Source organism: Apis laboriosa, unplaced genomic scaffold, assembly GCF_014066325.1.
Source record: "Apis laboriosa isolate Shangri-la unplaced genomic scaffold, ASM1406632v1 scaffold19_cov150, whole genome shotgun sequence".
In the NCBI taxonomy this organism is placed as follows: Eukaryota; Metazoa; Arthropoda; class Insecta; order Hymenoptera; family Apidae; genus Apis; species Apis laboriosa.
Genome location: NW_025222278.1, coordinates 1,149,634 through 1,171,119, shown reverse-complemented (window position 1 = coordinate 1,171,119; position 21,486 = coordinate 1,149,634). Strand labels below are relative to the sequence as shown.

At 33.3% G+C, this 21,486-nt stretch overlaps 2 protein-coding genes across 5 annotated transcripts in view; one reads left to right on the top strand and one right to left on the bottom strand.

The window, feature by feature from the left end:
* LOC122712191 (putative polypeptide N-acetylgalactosaminyltransferase 9) overlaps positions 1 to 21,486 on the bottom strand; it is a 302,022-nt gene that overhangs the window by 250,457 nt on the left and 30,079 nt on the right. The window lies entirely within an intron of this gene.
* Positions 9,339 to 21,486, top strand: part of LOC122712118 — a 53,760-nt gene continuing 41,612 nt past the window's right edge. Inside the window, exon 1 of the mRNA XM_043931494.1 lies at positions 9,339 to 9,500. Coding sequence (XP_043787429.1) covers positions 9,339 to 9,500 — 162 coding nt within the window. The remainder of the gene's footprint in view (positions 9,501 to 21,486) is intronic.

The following is a 21,486-nucleotide window of genomic DNA, read 5'->3' as shown; positions in this document are numbered from 1 at the left end:
GTATAGCAAAGTTTATCGTTTGAATGAAGCATGGTTCTATTATTATCGATTAATTAATCATACAAGGGAAGGGATTTAACAGGGTGATTTGGTAAGTACGAACGATCCTGATTCTCGATTGCAAACTGCATTAAATACAATCGGCTTAAATTTGATGTAGGATACACGGCAATGCTACACGCAAGATACGCCACAAACGATCATTATCAACGACAGATTCTAATTAATGAACATATACCACTCGAATGACCAAATAACCGAACAATGAGCCGAGCATGTTATACTTGTCTCACGTGCAATCGTGAGAAACATCTATTCTATTCGTGTATCTATGGCATCAGAATTTTTTTAAGCCTTTGCAATCAAAATTAAAAAAAAAAAATCTACAATTCAAAGAATAATTAAATAAATATTTAGTATATAAGAAACGTGCAAAAAAAAATTAATTCATCGCAATTCAAAAAAAGTAATTTTGAATTACTTTAATCAAATTAAAAGTGAAATACTAAAAACATTTCTATTCTTTCTCTGTGTTCCACTATTGAAAAGTTTAATGCAATTCAATTACGAATAAGCTTGTTACATCGATGTCATCGATAAACGAATTATCATCGAGGGCACGTATGTTGAAACGGATCGTTTGAACGTGGTGTAAAGCTGAATTGCATGTTTAAGTAATATCGTATGTTAAGCACAACAGGGATACGCGGTGCCTTCGACGAATGTTAATTTAGTAATTAAATGATTAATTGGGGAAGGTTGGAAAATGCGATTAATCCTGAAGTTAATTCCGTAGCATGAGTTTTCCAAACATGGCGGCGAATGTGTTTCGAATGTGATACGAGACGTTCACTATTGTTGATTAAAAAAACTTTTTCGTGAGTGAAAAGTTTTTTTTTTTTTTTTTTTTTTTACTCTGGCTTTATTTAAAGTGAATCAATATGAGACGAAATCGCACGCAAATTCCTATAGAATTAAGTAAGAAGAGAAAATGCAACGGTAACACGATAAAGGCAGAAAAAGCAATATAATCTGTAGGAGTATACGAAGACTATATAGAGCAAAGACGTGCAATTTGCGAAACAACCCAATCTGGGAAATTTTTCTGGCCGCATAACGGTTGAACATTTTCAAACCGCTTCAATTTTCCGGCAAACAAAGGTGGAAAACATCAAAAGATGGAAAAACGCGCGACTACTTTGTATTCCAAAACGAAACCGTGTTCCATTTAATGAACTTCGCATGAAAGAAAGAAAAACTGAACTGGAAAAGACATTTTTGCATCCCGTGAACATTAAAGAAAATATTATAGGATATATGGAAAATAGAAAAAGAATTTCTATCAAAATTTTTGAAAATATATATATATATCAATTGAATCGAAGGAACAATGACATAACCTCAAAATGGAAATTTTTCATCAAATGAATGAAAAGAAGAATTCGATTATTGAAAAATTATATTCAGAATTAAGAGATATTGTAACTTTATTAAAATAATTTCGAAAATTCAAAAGATTAAAATTTAAGAAATCATAAAAATTTATATATAATTCTATCAGATATGTCACATTTTCAAATGAAATCCTAAAATAATTTACGATGTTTAAATCAATGAAATTTCTCATCAATATTTTCTCTGATAAGTGAACGCCAAATATAATTTTTGAGGATGAAAAATTAATTTTCCTCCAAGATATTCAATTAAATTTCTAATTGAATATCCAAATTAGCAAAAAGCAGATATACAGTTCCATTTTCATATTTTCAATTTCTAAAAAGATTAAGATGATAAATAAATGGAACTTGAGTAATCAATTGGTCTAAAAATTTCTGAAATTGTGACACTTATTCCATAAAATGCCTCAAAGTTAATAATCGACTTTTCAAATTATAAAAAATTTAATTTCTCTTCCCAATTTTGGACAAACATATTTTAGTTCTATTCTATTAATCGACGATCTTGATAAAAATTTAATATTTAAAATGTTCCAAGTTTAAAGAGTTACACAAGACTGGAACAAAATGGAAACAGAGAAATAGCCAAACGTGTCGATCTTAAATACAATCTTGAAATCCTTCTGTCCCAATACCCTACATTTGTCCCACTTGAGATTATTCTACACATTTATAAGGATCTAAATCTTGCCAGCCAATTCATTTCATTTGGAATTGCAAGAAAAAAGCCATCTCTTTTTTATCAACTCTCATTAACTAACCATGCAACAAACATCTCTTCAACAGTCTTCTTTGCACATAACTCCAAACACGTAGTCGCAAATCACTCGAAGATTCCTCATCTGATCTAACCCAATTTCAATAAAAAAAAAAAAAAAACCTTATACACCATATGCATTCAAAGATTTCTGGAAAAAGATTACCGTTGCAATTGCACAAGAGAACATCTAATAGGCATTTTTCTGCTCGTCTCGCCATCCAAACCATGTTCTACATAGTTTCCGTCTGTTAGAGATTCTTCTTGACGAATATTGCGAAAGGCAACACTGCGTCACTATATAATCGCGACATAAGTGTGTCTTTTATCTTTATACGGGATCGCAAATTAACAAGCGATAAAAGGAAGATGAAGGTAGATAAATTATGTCTTATCTGGCTTAAGTAAATGCTCGGCTCGAAATAATCGGCTGAGTCAAACGTAACCTTCCACCAAGCTAGCGTGAAAGGAACTGAGCATCCAACCGAGTGCATTCTTCGCGGATGCATGTTTTGCCTCGGGCTGTGATCTTGGAATGATTTTCAGCGCGAAGTGAAATTAGATGTTCCTTCCTTTCTTCCTTCCTTCCACCGAATGGAGGAGGAAGAAAGAAAAGAAAAAGAAAGAAAGAAAGAAAGAAAGAAAGGAAGGAAGGAAGGAAGGAAAAAAGAAAAAAAAGAAATGGAATCGTTTCACGCCGTGATCTCCGGCCTTTTCTGGCGATTTTCTCGGATTAGGATTTCGTTCGGGGCGGCCAGTCACCAGGCTTGAAAGGAGATGCAAAGTCAGAAGGGATGGAGAAGATTCAAAAGATATCTTTTCGTCGTTTATGGAATGGAGTGATTTCCTTGGTGAAAAGTTTGAAAATTGATTCCATCTGTATCGGATGCTCTCTTGATGGCGAATCAATTTTAGATTGAAATTATAAAGAAATCTTAATGGAATTATTTTTGTTATTATCTTTTTTTTATTATTATTATTATTAGAGCCGTGGAGAGTAATAAATTTGAAGATAAATTTATTCGTTAAACACGCGGGATAATTTCTTCGATCGATTTAAAAATATTATCGACACTCCAAGCTTTTTGATTCTTAAGTCTCAATCCTAAGATTTATCTCAATATTAACGCTATTTTAAATTTCAATCGCATTTGAGAGAGAAAGAAAGAGAGAGAGAGACAGAGAGAGAAAGAAAGAGAGATACTTTTATCGCAATGTAGAAATACACAAGAAAGATTCGCAATTATGATTCATAGAGCAGGCTCGCTGTCACAAAAATATCAAATGAAGATACGATCATTACGATGTGGCTACGTGATTTTATTATATACATCCAAGGTAAACCACGGATTCAGGATACACGTATTTCAAAAAAATTGTGCATCAATGTCAACCTGTTATCGACCATTCTTTTCTTATCTCATCCTGATACGAGCAACAGACATCGCTTCATGGAACAAATAAATCTCGTGGTGATCACGAGGAGACAGGATTCGAACTTTTCATACATTCATAATACATCCACGTGTAATGTATTTCGAATTCCAATCGTTTCTTCGGCCGATAATCACAATAATATTACGTTTTATGCGATAAACTGTTGGATAATTGTTTCTTGAAATTGTATTCGAATGATTAAAAGCTGCATTAACGAACTTGATGAATCGTGCTTCTTGGAAAATCAAATATAATCGAATAATTTATTTCTCATACGTACAAAATATAGGAAATAATTTAAAATATCGTGTTTGAAAATAATAATTTATTTCCAAAAAAAAAATGGAAGAATTGGAGAAAGATTGAAAATTTATTAGGGGAACGATCCAAGGAATTAAAATTCCTTGGGGGAGGACAAATAGAAAGAAAATAACAGAAGTCAAAAACCAGAGAAGAAGCATTTAAGAAGACAAGAGCGAAGAAAAACGATTCAAAGATTCTCCACACACTTTTCTTACAACTAATCGGAACACGGAACTCTCTTTGCCGAACTTCCTCCACGTTCGAGCCTTAAACCAATCGAACTCGCCAACTCCCCAATTCAGATTTCCTCCATCTTAAATTCCATCTCCGTTTTATGAAAATTTCCACTGGGGAAAATCACTGAGAAACTCTAAAAAAAACTTCATTCCACTTTATTCCTTCCCCCAGAAAAATATTCCCTAGATCAGCGGTTCTCAACCTAAAATCTCTAAAAGATGACTTGATAATAAATCAAAGATTAATTTCTACGAATTAAATATAGTATTTTTTAAATACTTTTCAAACTTTATTTATTATCAATAATACTATACGTACGCTCAAAAGAAATTACGCAAAAAACATTAAAATTATTGCTCCAATATTATTGACAATATATCTTTCAAATCTTTTCCTCGACTTCCTCGAGATCAAATTTATAATTTTCACAAAAATTTTTATTTTCAATCGTCGCATCGATCAATTTCCTACTCTCGCGTTTGATTAAAAAATTTCTACGAAAAATTTCCCGCGACACCGACATTTCCATGTTGAAAAACACTGGACCAGGCTTATCCAGGTTGACGAGAATTCCATCCATATCGTAGAATCTCACGAATTGCCGCCCCACCATCGAAAAATATATATACGGATTCCAAGACTGGAACCCTCGACGGGCAAAGGATTGAACACCCTCCCCTACCTGCCCCCTCCTCCCCTCCTCTCCCCCGTGATCTCCGCGTTTTACGACCAGCGATTTATCGGATCCTCCCCCTCCTCCCCCTCTCCTCTATCTCGCCTCCTTCCTGAACCAGTCCATAAATTGCACCGATGTGCCGGAAGAAAAGGAATGAAAAGGGGAGGGGAGAGGGGGTTGAAAGGAAGAAAAGAGGGAGAGAGAGAGAGAGAGAGAGAGACGGGATGAGCCAGCCTCTCGCTTCGGTGGCAAGTTGCACCACCGCGAAGGAGCGGTTGCACCAAAAACTTGAATGGGGGGCGTACCGGTATACCGATTCACCCGTTTTCTTCCCTCACGAAATGCATCGAACGGGTAAGGTAGGGGGTAAGCATCCCTCTTCTGTCATTCGCACCCCACGGATCCCAACCGCGCACATCGCGAGAAACTGGTATAAAGGGTGCAAGTAAGATTCCGAGATTTGCAAGAATTTTCATAAACTTTTCTTTTTCTTTTCTTCTTTTTTTTTCTACCACGTTTAAATATATTTTTTTTTTTCCAACAACGAATGAATATTACACGATCAATATTATCTTATGTGATTTATAATTCGTTCGCAGTGTCCATATACTTATGAATTGTTTTATATATATATATGTACGAGGAAGGATTTGCAATGGAAACGTTCATCCCCCGCGTCGATATCGATAACGTATCCTGTCGGAACACCCGTTTTACGTTTCGTTTAATTTACGCCGGCCAATCTCTATTTATGACGCGAGGAAGGGAGAGGGGGATGGTGAAACGGGGGATGAAGCATGGAGCGTTGACCGATCGCCGAGTTCGTGATTTTCATCGTTTCGTTGTCCGTGGAAACACGTGCAAACATCCATCCCCTTCGTCCATCCCCTCTTTTTAAACTCGGATTGTTTACGATACAGTAGAAGGGGGGCGGGCCGGATCGTTGGCCGAGGATCGATGGGCAAAAATTGAATCGAAGCATTCTCGAGTTAAGTAAATCGGCGCGTATTCGCATATTTTGCGAATGTAGGGCGAATTGGCGATAGGGGGGGGGGGGATGAATGTGAAACGAGGGTGAAAGGGAGAGTTCGTGTGAAAATGATTGAAATGGTACACGTTTGTTATTTTGTATTTTATTATGGAATTATTAATTGGTAAGTTATATTATATTTCGTTTCATGGAGTTTGATTGATAAATTGTCTACATAATCGAGTATCTTGATATATAGTTCTTGATAAAATCTAAAGGGTTGCAAAGGGTTTTTATCTCTTTACTTTTATATGAATTCTTCCAATTTTCAAAAGTAAACTTAAAATAATTAGAAAAGAAAATTTAAAAGTAGATTTCTTAATATCCTGATATTGGTGTGCAAAAGTTAAATAATTGTGAGAATATGGTTATGTGGTTAAGAATGGTTGAGATTTTTACGAAATCAATTTTTTTATCGACAAAGTATTATTTTTACTATTTTAATGATCGAGAAATTTTTTTAATTGTAAGCCGCACACGAAACCTCACAATGAACTGGAACTCAAAGGGGGCTATTATAGCCAAGTGTTGCAGCATAAAGGTTATATCATTATGTGCAATTTTCCATACTTTCTATTATCGTTCTTATATAATTTTCATTATAAGAATGAAAATGTAATAGGTAATAAATCGACGATGGTCCATAAAAACATCGATTTCCTTGTAAGAGAATAAAATAGCGAGTAGCAAATTGATTTGGAAATACTTATCGGTACTTTTACGGATTAGGAAAAGAAAGTGTCAATGAAATGTTATATCGATCAATTGCAAAGAGATGCATAATTCAAGAACGAAAAGGAGAACTTAAAACGCATAACCTTATCTATTATTTTATCTCGCGAATTGCGCGAATTACGTAAATTACGCGACTCTAATGCGAAAAATAGAGGCAATTTTTCACGAAGATAACCGTGCAAACGAAACCTTGGCTAGAATCATTAAACGTTCGCGCGTATATTTTCTCGAGTATAAGTCTCGAAATAACGACAAATATTAAAGCGTGACGTATATCTACCTAAAACGAATATCTTCAAATTTTCCATCCTCCTTTCTTTCCGTTTCGTCTCGTATCGAAACAATGGAAAAAAAAAAAAACCACGCCACAAAATAGGAATTAACGTCCGTCAATTGAAAGCAACTCTGCCGTGACCCCTTAAATTCATCGTTCAAAAATTGCAAGAGTCGTATAATAAATATTCATGAGAATCGTGGCGATATGCGTCCGCGGTTGAATACTGAGGCTCGATGAAAAGGAAAGGCAACCGGTTGTGTTTCTTTCTTTCTTTCTTTCTTTCGAGTCGAAAACACTCACGGGGATGGAAACGAGGGATCGAGATGATTTTGGATTCGAAAACTACAGCGAAATACGCGGATAATATCAACGATCCGATGTATTCTAATAATTGAATTTGCATAACCAGTTTCCCAGACGAAGTTGTTGAGTAGATAATGATAATGTTAAAAGTTTTTTTTTTAATCGAACGACAAGAATCTTATGATGAATCGGTAATTCGTATTATAATAGTAACACGCTATATGGCGTGTATCTTGCGACCTTATTTTTAATTTCGAATATTTTTCAGATAAGATAACAAACTTGATTTTTTTTTTTTTTTTTTTATTACTTTCGAGCATTCATCATTCGCGAATTTTATCATCGTTTCTCATCTAGGTTCTAAAATTAAATTCTTGTAAAGATAATCTAAAACGTTTTATAAGGAAATATTTTATCGAATATTTAAAAAAAAAAATATTTATATATATATATTATTTATTTATATGATATTTATTTTATCTCCTTGCATTATTCCTCTTATTATTTTCACTTTCTTTTATTATTGTAATTCCTTTCTATATATATATATATATATATATTCGCTTCGTACAGATGAATAAATTGCGATACCGTGCGTGAAAGAATTTGTCGTGAAATGTACTCATAGCAAGTATATGCACGAGCACACGCGAGAAGACTTCCGGAAATAGGTCGTTTCCCGCAACAGGAACCGCCAAAAATAATCTCATAAGCCTCATCGTGTAACAGCTTCACAGCGTGTACAAGAATCACGCGATTCGTCTTCTAAAGTTGCCACGAGATTTTTCTACACGCGTTCTCTCGTCTCGACGAGCCTAGTATCCATCAGGATATCAAATCCCCTGTCCGGCAACACTTTTTATCACCGAAATAAATGCAACGAGCGTGTAACGCGAGTCGTCTCCGTTCTAAGAGAATACAAACGTGTAAGTAACGGAAGAGTAAGGCGGAACGAAAGATTTTGTACGAGAGATTTTATTTCCTTTACGAGATCGTCCGATATTTCATTTCGTCTTTTTGCTTCTTCGATTCGTGGCGATCGTCTCGAATGAAGGGAACGAAGTTGATTTCGACCTTGGTGAGCTTTCTATTGTTGTGTACCAACAAGTGTTACACAGTGTGTATATATATATATATATACGTATCATTTTATAGGAGATTTTATACATTGCATATAATTTTGAAAAATATATTATTACAATTCTGAGATAAATTAGTTTAAAAAAAGGTCGTGGTATTTTTTAGTTGGAAACTTCTTCTATTTATTATTATTCTATATTATTCTATATTATTCTAGACATCTGGATATCTTTTACGATGTTTATATAATTTATTATTTCGTTTTTACGATGTTTTTCATCTTTTTGTCTTCTTTTATTGCTAGAAATCTTTTCTTTATATATTCGTGTATTTATATGCCTTTTTATTACTAGGTTTCTGTTTTCGGAACCTATCCTCCTTTTATTCTTGGAATCTTGTATTTTTTTTTACATATCTCGCATTGCAGAATATTTATTTTATCTCCTTGCATTATTCCTCTTATTATCGCAACTTTTCACTTTCTTTTATTATTGTAATTCCTTTCTTCTTATCTTATTTATTTATGCGTCTTTCTACGATGCTTTCTTTCGTTATTGGAATTTCTTTTTCTATCGATCCCTTCCTTTTTTAGAAATGAAATGCTTCTTTAATACTCTTGTATACTCCTTTTTTATACTACAATTCTTCTCTTAAACATCTTTCTTTCATTTTTGTAACTTTTAATCTCATTCTTCTTTCAAGATCTTTGCACTGCTTGTATTAAGAATTACTATTTTTAAAATATCAGATTTCTGATATGTTCCTATAATGTTCATTTTCTAGAATTATCAGCTACAAGAGCAAAATCTCTTCTCAAAATATCAGAATTATCAGGATTATTATTTCAAAACTTTCATCTTTTATAGAAATGTCTTTTTTTAGAAAGAACGTTCCTTTCCCAAAATGTTTCAAAAATATCAGTTATTAATCTTTCATTCCCCTATAATTATCCACTTTCGAAAATTTCTCGAGACTATAAGAACTCGTCCCAATTCTAAATTTCATCGGAATAAATCGAAATAAGTCGAACAGAATCTTCTAGAATAATGAATTATACACCTGTCACTGATCCTGAGAGAATAAACTGTCCACGGAAGGAACTAGAACTGCCTCATTGGGATCCGCAACAGTCAGAGGTAGCCACCAGGAACGATTTTGGAGAAAGTGACCACCAGAGACCACCACTGGTTGACCACAGAGCGGACATTGTTCGTGGCAGCTAGCAAGGATTAGGATTCGGTGGCACGGGACAGGTTCAAATAATTCGAGACGGATCGAAGACGGAATTAATTTAGGGATTAATTTACGGTGAAAAATTTGCGGTCATTCGGTGCATCGTATAAATCTAAATGTTTTAACTTGCAATAGTATGCCAACAAGTGCCTCGTGATACATATATGTACTTTCACATTGGATTCGGTTACTCTTTAATAAGATACAAAAGCATGTGTAGCAACACGAGCCTTATCGATTTCACCTTGATCCTCGCGCGAGATGTATATTAATTATTACGAGCGTTCTGTGAACCTCATCCGATCTCTGTAGTTGTAATACAATGCAATATCCCTCGCATCGGTAATTTTGATTTCACTAAAGTCGATTTTAGATATTTTTGGTTAGAAATTATTCTAGATTATAATACATGTAAATATTTTTAATGAATGATAAATAACGTTTCGTGAAATTTGACAGTTTTTTTCGCAACAGGATTATTTAATATCTGATTTTTCCAATCTAATCCTAAAAATAGTGAAATTCAGTTCCCTGAAAATTCGACTCTTATATTTTTTAATATAAACGAAAATTAATTCAAAATTAGACTTGTGAGAAATTGTAAGTAAAAAAATATTATTTAGATTCTTTCTGTAGATAAATTACGATTTAATACGAACGATCCATTTGATGAAATTTGATGATTTTTTCGCAATAGAATTATTTAATACAAATCTAGTAATTTTATCTAGTAAGTTTTTATAACTCAATCTTAATAATATTAAAAATAGAGAAATTCAGTTTCCTGAAAATTCGACAAATTGATTCTTATATTTTTTAATAAAATAAACGAAAATTAATTTAAAATTAGACTTGTGAGAAATTCTAAATAAAAAATACCAGATTCCTTTTGTAAATAAATTACGATTTAATAAAACCATTCGGTCTTTACGTAAAAAAAAAAATACGATTGGACTAATAGATCTGGTTTTCATCGTTTAAATTAGAACTGCCTCCACTACACCGCGATTGTTTGGTTCGTGCATCGATTTTACGCGTATAAAAAGAATCGAATTTCTCCAGACTGCTGATAATTAATCTGGACACGTGCTCGAACGCTTTTTTTTTCCTGCGTGAGAAAATAGGGAAGTTAATTAAAACGCGTTTTGCAATTTCTCTCAGTTGTCATTGCCAATTTACAGCTGCCACGAAACGAGTCAATTCTTTTCCTCTCTTTCTACTTTAATTCGAGATTCGATTTCACATTTTTTCACATGCTTAAACAGCATGAATGAATGACAAAAGAAGAGAACAATTGATATAAAAAGAAATTGATTCGGTGATTAAGTTCAAGTAAGAATAATTACGTCGATCAAATTTAAGCCAATAATTTAAAAAATATAGAGCTATATTCTAAGAAATAAAATCAATTTTTAACATATTTATTTCTAAATATAATCTCAATTACTGCAAAGAGAGTTGAAATTGATTAAATCGATTTTTCTTTTTCAATCTTGATCAATTTTTTTAGGAACAAAAAGAAAATAGAAAAGATAAAAAAAAATGAAAAATTACAGGAGAATTATAATTATAATTATAATTGTGATACAATTTAATAACGTTATTCTTTTCACACGAAGCATTAGAATTGCAATTACGCTTCAGAGGTGGAATGACGCGTAATCCTTAATACTGTGAAGAGATCAAAATAGATAAAGCTTGGCAATGGAGGAAGAGGGATTTAAGCGATTTCGCAATGCTGAGCGCTGCGTCTGATGAACGCAATGATCAGCGCAATGATTTTCCTCGATGCAGGATTTACTCGGAAACATTAACACGGCCCGATTAAATCGGCCAACGTGCCGTACAACCGAACGTTGCGACGTTCACGCGAACTTGAAATTTGTACAGCATCGAACAGTTCACTTGTCCGACACGATTAACCCACGTGAATACGCGAGAATTTGTCCAAAATTTGAGAATATTATTCAGAATTTGTTGTGAAATATTCTTCGAATATTCTGAATCGTGAAAATTGTCGCTTTAAATATCTCTTTTGGATTATATTTTGTTCAAATAATCCTTATATTAAAATATAATTCGTTGTTTGTTTTAGAAAGAAGTTATTATGATCAAACTCTCGTGTGTTTCGAGGGTGAACGATGAACGTGATTTTTTTTTTTTTCCAAAGGATGTATCACGAGCAATGCTGAAAATTGTGAAATATCTCTTTAAATATCTCTTTTGGATTATATTATGTCCAAATAATCTTTACTTTAAAATATAAATCGTCGTTTGTTTTAGAAAGAAATTATTATGATCAAAGTTTTGAGAAGGTGAACGATGAACGTGACTTTTTTTTTTTTAAAGAACGTATCACGAACAATGCTGAAAATTGTGAAATATTTCTTTTGAATTATATTTTGTCCAAATAATCCTTACTTTAAAATATAATTCGTCGTTTGTTTTAGAAAGAAATTATTATGATCAAAATTTCGTGCGTTTCGAGAAAGTGAACGATGAACGTGACTTTTTTTTTTCCAAAAGGTTATCACAAGCAATGCTGAAAATTGTGAAATATCTCTTTAAATATTTCTTTTGGATTATATTTTGTCCAAATAATCCTTACTTTAAAATATAATTTGTCGTTTATTTTAAAAAGAAATTATTATGATCAAAGTTTTGAGAAGGTGAACGATGAACGTGACTTTTTTTTTTTTTTCCAAAAGACTTATCACAAGCAATGCTGAAAATTGTGAAATATTTCTTTAAATAACTCTTTTGGATTACATTATGTCCAAATAATCCTTACTTTAAAATATAAATCGTCGTTTGTTTTAGAAAGAAGTTATTATGATCAAAGTTTTGAGAAGGTGAACGATGAACGTGACTTTTTTTTTTTTTTCCAAAGGACGTGTCACGAGCAATGCTCGTTCTTTATCAAGCTCGCGTGATTTAACGCGGACGCCGGTTCACCAGCCGCAATTTGTAAATGTATGCGAATTAATGGCGCGAATGGCATTTTACGAGCCGTTCTATTTACGGCTGTGTTACACTTAATGCTTTGGAAACGATGACTTAGGTATCATTAAACGTTATTGACGCGCAACAAGTGAACACGTTAGACATGTTCGCGTGCACTAAAATCCTTCCTGATTTTTTTTCTTTTTTTTTTTCTTTTCTTCTCTTTCCTCTCTTTTCAACAGACTTTCGAGAAACCTGCAAAAACGAGGGCTCTCTTATGATGTATGTGACGTTGAAGATCCATTTTAGAATTGTTCCAATAGCGCTTAACGCATCATTCTTCTTTTTATCGTTATTGCTAAACCAATCCCTAACTTGAATCACATCGTTAAGAATTTTTCTCTAATGATTAATAACCCTTTTCAGATTTAATCTCCTGTAAATTGATTTCTATTATCCGTTTTAAATAATAGAGTAAAAGTAAAGTACAAACGTGATTCGATATTATAGCTCAATATTGCCCAATTATTTTCAAATTACAAATTAATCTAAAAATCCCAAAATCCCTTCCAAACTTCTCCCTATCTATATAAGAATCGAACCACGAGGAAAGAAGAAATAAATCCTTCAACAAACGAATTGAATTGAAACGATTTTTCACGAACCCGTCCAAAACCCGTGAAACGCGGATTTTCGAAACGAGACGAGAACTTCAACAACCTACAACCAGCTTTCTCTCGCGAGACAGAAGTGGCTATTCGAAATTTTCGATGCTCGAGGGCAGGGAGGGAAGGAGGAGCGAGTAAGAGGGAGGCTGGCCTTCGCCAGCAAGGATTAAAAAACGGTAAATACGTGTGAACGCGACACGCGTCGAGGGGTTTTCTACCCGGCTCGCGTGCACACAAGCTCGGGGAGAAGACGCGCATAGAAGACGGCTCGGGCCGAAGAAAGGGAGGACGGAAAGCGTGGTTACGAATTCACAATGCCATTGTGTAGCTCTTTCTTTCACCTTTCCTCGTCCCTTTTGCCGCTCCACCATTTTCCTACCTACGGTCACCCTTCTTTACCTCCCTCTCTTTATCACTCGTTTCAAACCCCGCTCATACTCGCTCATTTTTTCTCTTCCACCCGCTATATGTACACCGTGTTAATATTATATACTCGTCAGACGTATTTTGAGGGCCGATTTCTAAACACTGAAACGAGAACAAAAATTGGTAGGAAATTTTTCGATTCTTAACCCTTTGCTCTCCAACGGTGATTCTCGGTCACCATTTGAGTTAATGTCGTAATTCCAGCGGTCAATCTCCGGCATCAGTGGGATTGTTGCGGCAATTTGAACGGCGACAATATTTATTTACGTTTGATTTTTTTTAGAATATCGCTTCATAAATGGGTTCTTCTTTACGTAAAATCTTATGAGGTGGAATCTTATCTTATGAGTAATTATCTTACGTTAATTTTATAATGTCACTGAACTCGCGGGTCTGAGTCTGGAGTCTGGAGTTCAACCGAGCGAAACAGGCCTGGAGTGCAAAGGGTTAAAACATTTATTCCTTAAATTATTAATTAGCAATTGAAGTTTAACCATAACTCGCTTCAAAACTCGATAGACGACTCAATTTTTGTTTTCGAAAAATCGATTTTTCAAAAGTGTTGCAGGAATGCATTTAACACGAAATTTTTCGATTCTTAAAACACTTATTCCTTAAATTACCAATTAGCAATTGAAGTTTAATTCGCTTCGTTCAAAGCAACTCAATAGACGAGTCAATTTTTGTTTTCGAAAAACGAAAAATCGATCTTTCAAAAGTGTTGCACGAATGCATTTAACACGAAATTTTTTGATTTTTAAAACACTTATTCCTTAAATTATCAATTAGCAATTGAAGTTTAACCATAACTCGCTTCAAAGTAATTCGATAGACGAGTCAACTTTTGTTTTCGAAAAATCGATCTTTCAAAAGTGTTGCAGGAATGCATTTAACACGAAATTTTTTGATTTTTAAAACACTTATTCCTTAAATTATCAATTAGCAATTAAAGTTTAACCATAACTCGCTTCAAAACTCGATAGACGAGTCAATTTTTGTTTTCGAAAAATCGATCTTTCAAAAGTGTTGCAAGAATGCATTTAACACGAAATTTTTCGATTCTTAAAACACTTATTCCTTAAATTACCAATTAGCAATTGAAGTTTAACCATAACTCGCTTCAAAACTCGATAGACGAATCAATTTTTATTTTCGAAAAATCGATCTTTCAAAAGTGTTGCAGGAATGCATTTAACACGAAATTTTTCGATTCTTAAAACACTTATTCTTAAAACTCTTCACTTAAATTACCAATTAGCAATTGAAGTTTAACTCGCTTCGTTCAAAGCAACTCGATAGACGAGTCAACAATCAGAAAAATCGATCTTTCAAAAGTGTTGCACTAATGCATTTAACACCGCGTGCATATCTCGTGTATATCTCTCTTCCCCTTTCTACACAGCTTCATCCACTTGCTTGCCGTGAATGCCATTAATGGCTTCCGTTTCCGGTGTCTCGACTCTTCGTCTCTTTCCACCTGACCATCTACATTCGGACCGTCCTCACTCGTCTCTCGCGGTGTATACTTTCTTCTTGATTCCCTCCTCTCCACTCTTTCTCTCTTAATGGACAAAAGAGGAGGAAGGCGCGAGCTTTGAGGGCGAATCATCGCGGCAACGTGTGAGCGCACGTTGTAAGGGGATGGTAAATACGAACGCAACGCCAAGTTTACAACGGGAGCAATTCACACGAGATGGTATCTCGCGAGCAAATCTCGTCTGAAACTCCCCTCTCTCTCTCTTTCTCTCTCTCTCTGACGATTTCAGAGAGAAAGTTATGATCAGGGTAGTAACGAAACGGTTAATTGTTGCGAAGCTACTTTGAAATTGAGGAAGCGGTTTCCGTGGAGCGGATGGATTGGAAATATTTTGTGTGTACGTGACGGTTTTGTGTACGTGAGTTCATCACGAATGGATGGAGAAGAAAATTTAAATAGAAGAATAGGAAATGGTGAAAGATGAATTTTGTAATTGCAATTGTAATTTATAAAGAATCTATGTCTAAAAGTATATTATATATTTTAAGAAATTGTTTAAATTATTGTTATGTTGAATTAGATTTTAGATAAAATCGACGTTTTTAATAATGAGAATAAGAAATTTTGATAATTAGTAATTGATGAAAGAAGTAGCAAATGAAGTAGCAGATTTTTTTTTAATAAATTGATTAAATTATTGTTGTTATTCGCACGATTTAATTAATAATTGTGGAGTTAGTAATTGGATGACAGGAATAATTATCTATTGGTAAATTGATTATTAATAAAATCTTTTTTAAAAATATTTAAATGGAAATGTAAATAAAGCATGGAGACACGTATACAATTTCCTAACAGTTATTCAGTGATGATATTGCAAGTCATTCAGTGATTGATTATCATCTATGATCATTATTGAAACTATCGATTAATTTTTTTTATTACGATAAAACTTCTGCTTGAAACCTGTTTTAAGATTATAACGATTCTTCTTCCTTTTTGTAATTAACAAACATAACGGATGATCGAGATAAAGAAGTTGAAAGAAAAGTTTTTCAATCTTCTCTCGCAATCAAGAATGAAAATGCAATACTATTGAATAAAAATGGAGCATATAAATTTTTTTATAAGAAGGGTAAATTAATTTGCTCGTTAATTGTATAAGCAAAATAAAGAACGACAGAGTTTAATGAAACTTGTCAATAATGTTATCCATGATTACAATTTTGCAATAAAAAAAGTCATGGAAAAACAATTAACTGCCATCATCTTGCATAGCAAGAAGCGTATAATTATTTCTTATTAAACGATTGAAGCTAATTCATCACATGAAAATGATTATGAGATAAACTTATAAAAATATCAAATTGATTAACTTGAACGTGTGCAATTTAAGGCGACTATCAATCAACTTTAGAACCAAAACATGTCTATTTCTATGTTCATATCTCTCATTTAGAAAATACTATTTTCTTTAGTTAAGACTATCTTTTTTTTTTTAACACATTGTGAAATATTTTAATTCCTTATGTATCCTTTAACTCTTTGATAAAATTAGAAGACATTATACACTTTTCAGAAATTCAGAAATAGATCTAACTAAAGTATTTTTCTTTTTTTTAACAAGGATGTGTCAAAAAAAATGATAAAAATTTCAATTTTCACCGAAGAAGACAGCACATAGATGTTGAAAAAATTTACCATTTATTTATACTCGATTCATACTCGAGCTGAATATTTGAATTGTTCAAGCGTAATGGAAACGATTTCAATGGGGATTCATTAATCGAAAAGAGGCTGGTAGTTCAAGCGATCACAGATTCCTTCTTCATGCTGGCGATCGGCCAGCACGTTTTCAAGAAAGGATCTGAAAAGCTGAGCGGATATTTGAATCGCATCGTCACGTTCTTCGTTGTCGATCGGTGACATCGGTAATAGAAAAAGATGGATTTGCGCTAATGGATTTACAGTTCATATAAATGAAAATTTCATTTAACCTTTCGACCAATTTCTTCCGTCTTCTTTGATTCTTCTGAAATCGGACTGCATTTAAGATCAAAAAAGACGATTATTCGAAAATGTATTCATTTTTAATTCATAAAATTAATTGAGAAAAATGTTTATTAAATTTGTTCCTCTCTTCTTTCTCTCTCCTTCGTTCGAATATATATAATTAATATTATGAATACATCAAGAAATAGAATATACAAAATATATCGTGTATTTTACGTTTTATTCTTTGAATTTTATTTTTTCATATTACTCTTTTGAAATATAAACAAGATTAAAAAGATAGATAGACGATAGAGGAAATTATTTACGAGAATTATTCCGAGTAATCTCATATTGGATCGCGTAGGATCTTTCCAAGAACGAATCACGCATCCCTCTCTCGATTCGAGGAAAGGAACATAAGGAATATTCCTTAAATATTCCTCACAAACGTACAATCCAATTTCATTCCATTGTTCTCGACAAATTTTTTTGCAAACGATCCATCCGTTGTAATGAATTTTAAATAGACGATAAGAGATAGGCAATTAACCAATTAACATAGAAACCGATGTATACTAAATATAAATGGATAATAATTCAACACAAAGGAACAAATTGGATTGAGAAAGATGAAGGGCAGGGAGGTTAAAAGCGTCCCCCGTTTGCTCTTTGATCGATTGATCGCGACGCATTTTAAAACGAGAGCGATCGGCTGTAATTCCATTATTCGTGAAATCCCGATTTTCAGCCGGTGTGTACCCCCAGAATAAAGATCTCCTTCGTCAAAGTGGTCTTTGCCTCTAAATTTCTCCGCGAAGCATCGCATAAATTGGTGGTGGAAGTAATGGACATCGAGTCAACCCTTTGAGAGGGGTGCAATGGGGAAAAAATGGAGGGGGAAAAAAAAAAAAAGAAGATCCGGCTAAATCTTTGTCTTTGATGTCTAGGTCGATTTCGGCTCGACTGGTGTTTCCACGCCACCGATTCTTACAACGATCATTCCAATTTTGGACGTTGTCGTAAAGTCGGATTCGAAATTCACCCATCAGCGACATAAATTCTTCGTCGTGGGATATACGATGGAAGTCGCGTTTCGATCGTTAAATCCTCCTCGATTTATTATCCTCGTTCTCATACGCCGATAGCGTAAACTCTCCGCTCCATTTTCTTTCTAACGATGGGGGATTAATTTTTCGAAGATCGCAACGTGGACTCTGGCCATGTCGAGACGAGCTCAAACTGTGCGATCAAACGTGTTACAATTTGTCGAATTTTCTTCATCGAGGACGAATTATCGAGTTGCTGAGGAAAGTGTTTTTTCTGACGAATTTTTATCATTTTGAATTTTGGATTGAGTTTAGTATAAATATAAGTTATGTTTTTGTAGAAAATGAATTTCATAGAAAGATGTTATTTTTAATTTGTATACTAAAAAGTGTAAAGTAACAAACAATATTTCGTTAAGATAATTCAAAATTCGCGCCTAAATATATTATATATATTTCGATCGAAATTTAATTTAATCTTAAAATAATTATAAAATTAAATTTGTAATACGAAGTAGAAATTTATTTTTTAGCTAATTTTTGGAAAAATTTATCAACTTATAGAGTAATACTTTCAACAATTGTGATTCTATTCGATGTATATATTGGCGCGAATTTCAAACTGTTCTCGTACGAAATATTGCTTATAATTGGCGCTTCGTTTGAATTTCGAAATATACATATATCCTGTATTTTGTAGTAAATGATGAAAGAGAAAAAGAATAAAAAAAAAATAGATGTTTGTTATCCAATTAAAAGTAAACTCAGAATGAAAGAGATATGTTTTACGATTAATTAAAAATTCGAACAATTCGGAATATTGTTGATAAAGATTAATGAAAATAGAAAAAAACATTTTGCCTATATTTTTTACACGAGAAAAGTTACCCAGATTTTTCATTTATCCACACTATTATTTGTCAGACAATTATCTCGAAAACATGTATCCTCATCAATTTTACGATGGCTTCGGATTTAAGGGATGCTTAGAAAGAATTCGAATTTAACGATCGTTAAAAATGAAGTAAAACTTTATCGCTTCGAGCGTGCAATTTTCATTTCTCTTTCTTTATTTTTTTCCCTCCTATTTTCATTACGCAACATAACCTTAAAATGGTAAGAACCGATAATTTTCTCTTTTTTAATGTATGCACGATATATTATGCAATTGATAACGTTTTAAAAATGACAATTTCCAATATAATATTCTCGAATATTTAATAAAAATTCTTTTTAATCCTTTTTCGTACGTATCGTGTTTTCCAACCGGCTACGTATCGTAACAATTCAAAACGTTTTTTGAAAGTACAATCAACTTGGTTACACAGAGTGTTTGTTTTTCTTTTTTTCTTTCTGCTTTCGAGTGAAACGTTGAAATGATGAATTGATTTAAAAAGTGGAAAATTCATAAAAACTGGAAACAACGAATAGTGAAAATACAAGAAGAAAAAGTGAGAGAACTCGTGCTATAGTTTTGAAATGATTTTCAGATTGCGATATTTTATTCCAAGAACACTCTTTCCTCAAAGAATTTCGGGATATCCAAAGTGAAATTTCATATTTAACAACTAATTTTCAATTTGAATCCAAATCTAAGAATCTTGATTCTTGAGAAATTTATAATTCTGATATCTTCGTTTAAAAATCTTCGTTATATCATGTCTTCCTTTTCTTTCAAAAAAAAAACCAGATGGAAAAAGAAAAAACAAAAAGGAAACGTTGCTTTTTTTGAACATCTTTTATATAGAATTCAGATCTAAGAATCTCGATTTTTGAGAAATTTATAATTCTTATAATTAATATCTTCGTTTAAAAACCTTTGTTATATCATGTCTTCCTATCTTTTCTTTCAAAAAAAAACCAGATGAAAAAGGAAAAAAACAAAAAGGAAACTTGTTTTTTTTTGAACATCTTTTACATAGAATCCAGATCTAAGAATTCTTGAGAAATTTATAATTCTGATATCTTCGTTTAAAAATGGCGTTATATCATATCTTTCTATCTTTTCTTTCAAAAAAAAAAAAAAACCAGATGGAAAAAAACAAAAAGAGAACGTTGTTCCTTTTTTGAATATCTTTTACGTAACGCCAACCATTCGAGACAAATAAATGTTTAAAAAGCGCGACTATTTAATAATAAGCAACGATATGAGGACAGAATAAAGGCGAGCCAAACCAGAAATTACAATAGGAGAATAATGCTTTTTGAGCTAACGTAATCGCGATGCAATTAAAGGGCATAAAGTGAAGTGAAATAATTCGAGAATAACATTCGAAGTTAATTAAGCGTCATTAACCGCGTAACGTTTCTCACTCCTCTTTTCAAATGCGTCTTATTGCTCTGAGACGAGTCGAGCATCTGGGAACAGACCTCCGTTCTCAGACCTCCGTTCGAGAGGTTCGTGAACAGGTCTGTAGGATCGGACAGAGATCGTCCCTCACCAACACGTTAACGAAAGAGATCGTACACGATGGAATTCGAAGGAAGACTTTAAATCTCCCTTCGAACACAAAGCGCGGTTCATTCTCGAGAATAAGAAGAGCAAGAGCTGACCCTCGACAGGGCCGCATTTATACGCTCTATCTACCTAATAACCTTGAAATTAAGTCTCACTTGAGTCGCGCAACGATCATCATCGCGGATAGATCGACGATGCGTTTCAACCGATGAAAATTTCCTTCTTTGAAATTGAATGTAATGGAAAGAACGAAGGATCGCAATTTTTCGAACGAACTATTATTCTTTGTTACTTAAAGGTGTATATAAATTAATATTCTGCTTCGAATATCGAGTGAAAAAAAATATAAAAATATAAAATATAATAAGCAATATATATATATATATAATTTTCGAGTCGTTGGTCCTATTTAGATACTCTTTTCCATTACCTGAACTTTCCATTAAACCTAAGTTGTTCGAACAGAATTTAAAGAACTTTCTCGGAAAAAGTCCATTTTTCATTTATGCCCAACAACGATACCACTCAATGGTTATAAATCAATTCTTAAACTTCATATTGATCGAAAATAAACTTTATACTCGACAAGATTTTTCTCTCGCGAGCAAGGAGGAAGAAGAAGAAGAAGAAGAAGAAGAAGAAGAAAAAGAAGAAATATTTAGTTAATTCTTGAAAATTTGTCATAGGAGAATATCAAGATACGGAGGATACGGTTTCCATGCCTCGAGGATCGAAGAGATGGTATCTATCCGGAGGAGTTTCTAATCGTCGTTCTGCCTAGACATTCCCTTCGCTCGTTCCATGTTCATCCCGGATTCTCGACCAGTTCCAGTCGGAGCGGCTGGACTTGCTCAGAATTTTGAGAAACTTCGCCAACCAGTTTCTCCGCTTTCTATTCCAAGAATTTAATACTTTTGTAATTAATCTGCATTCTAACTCGTATCGATT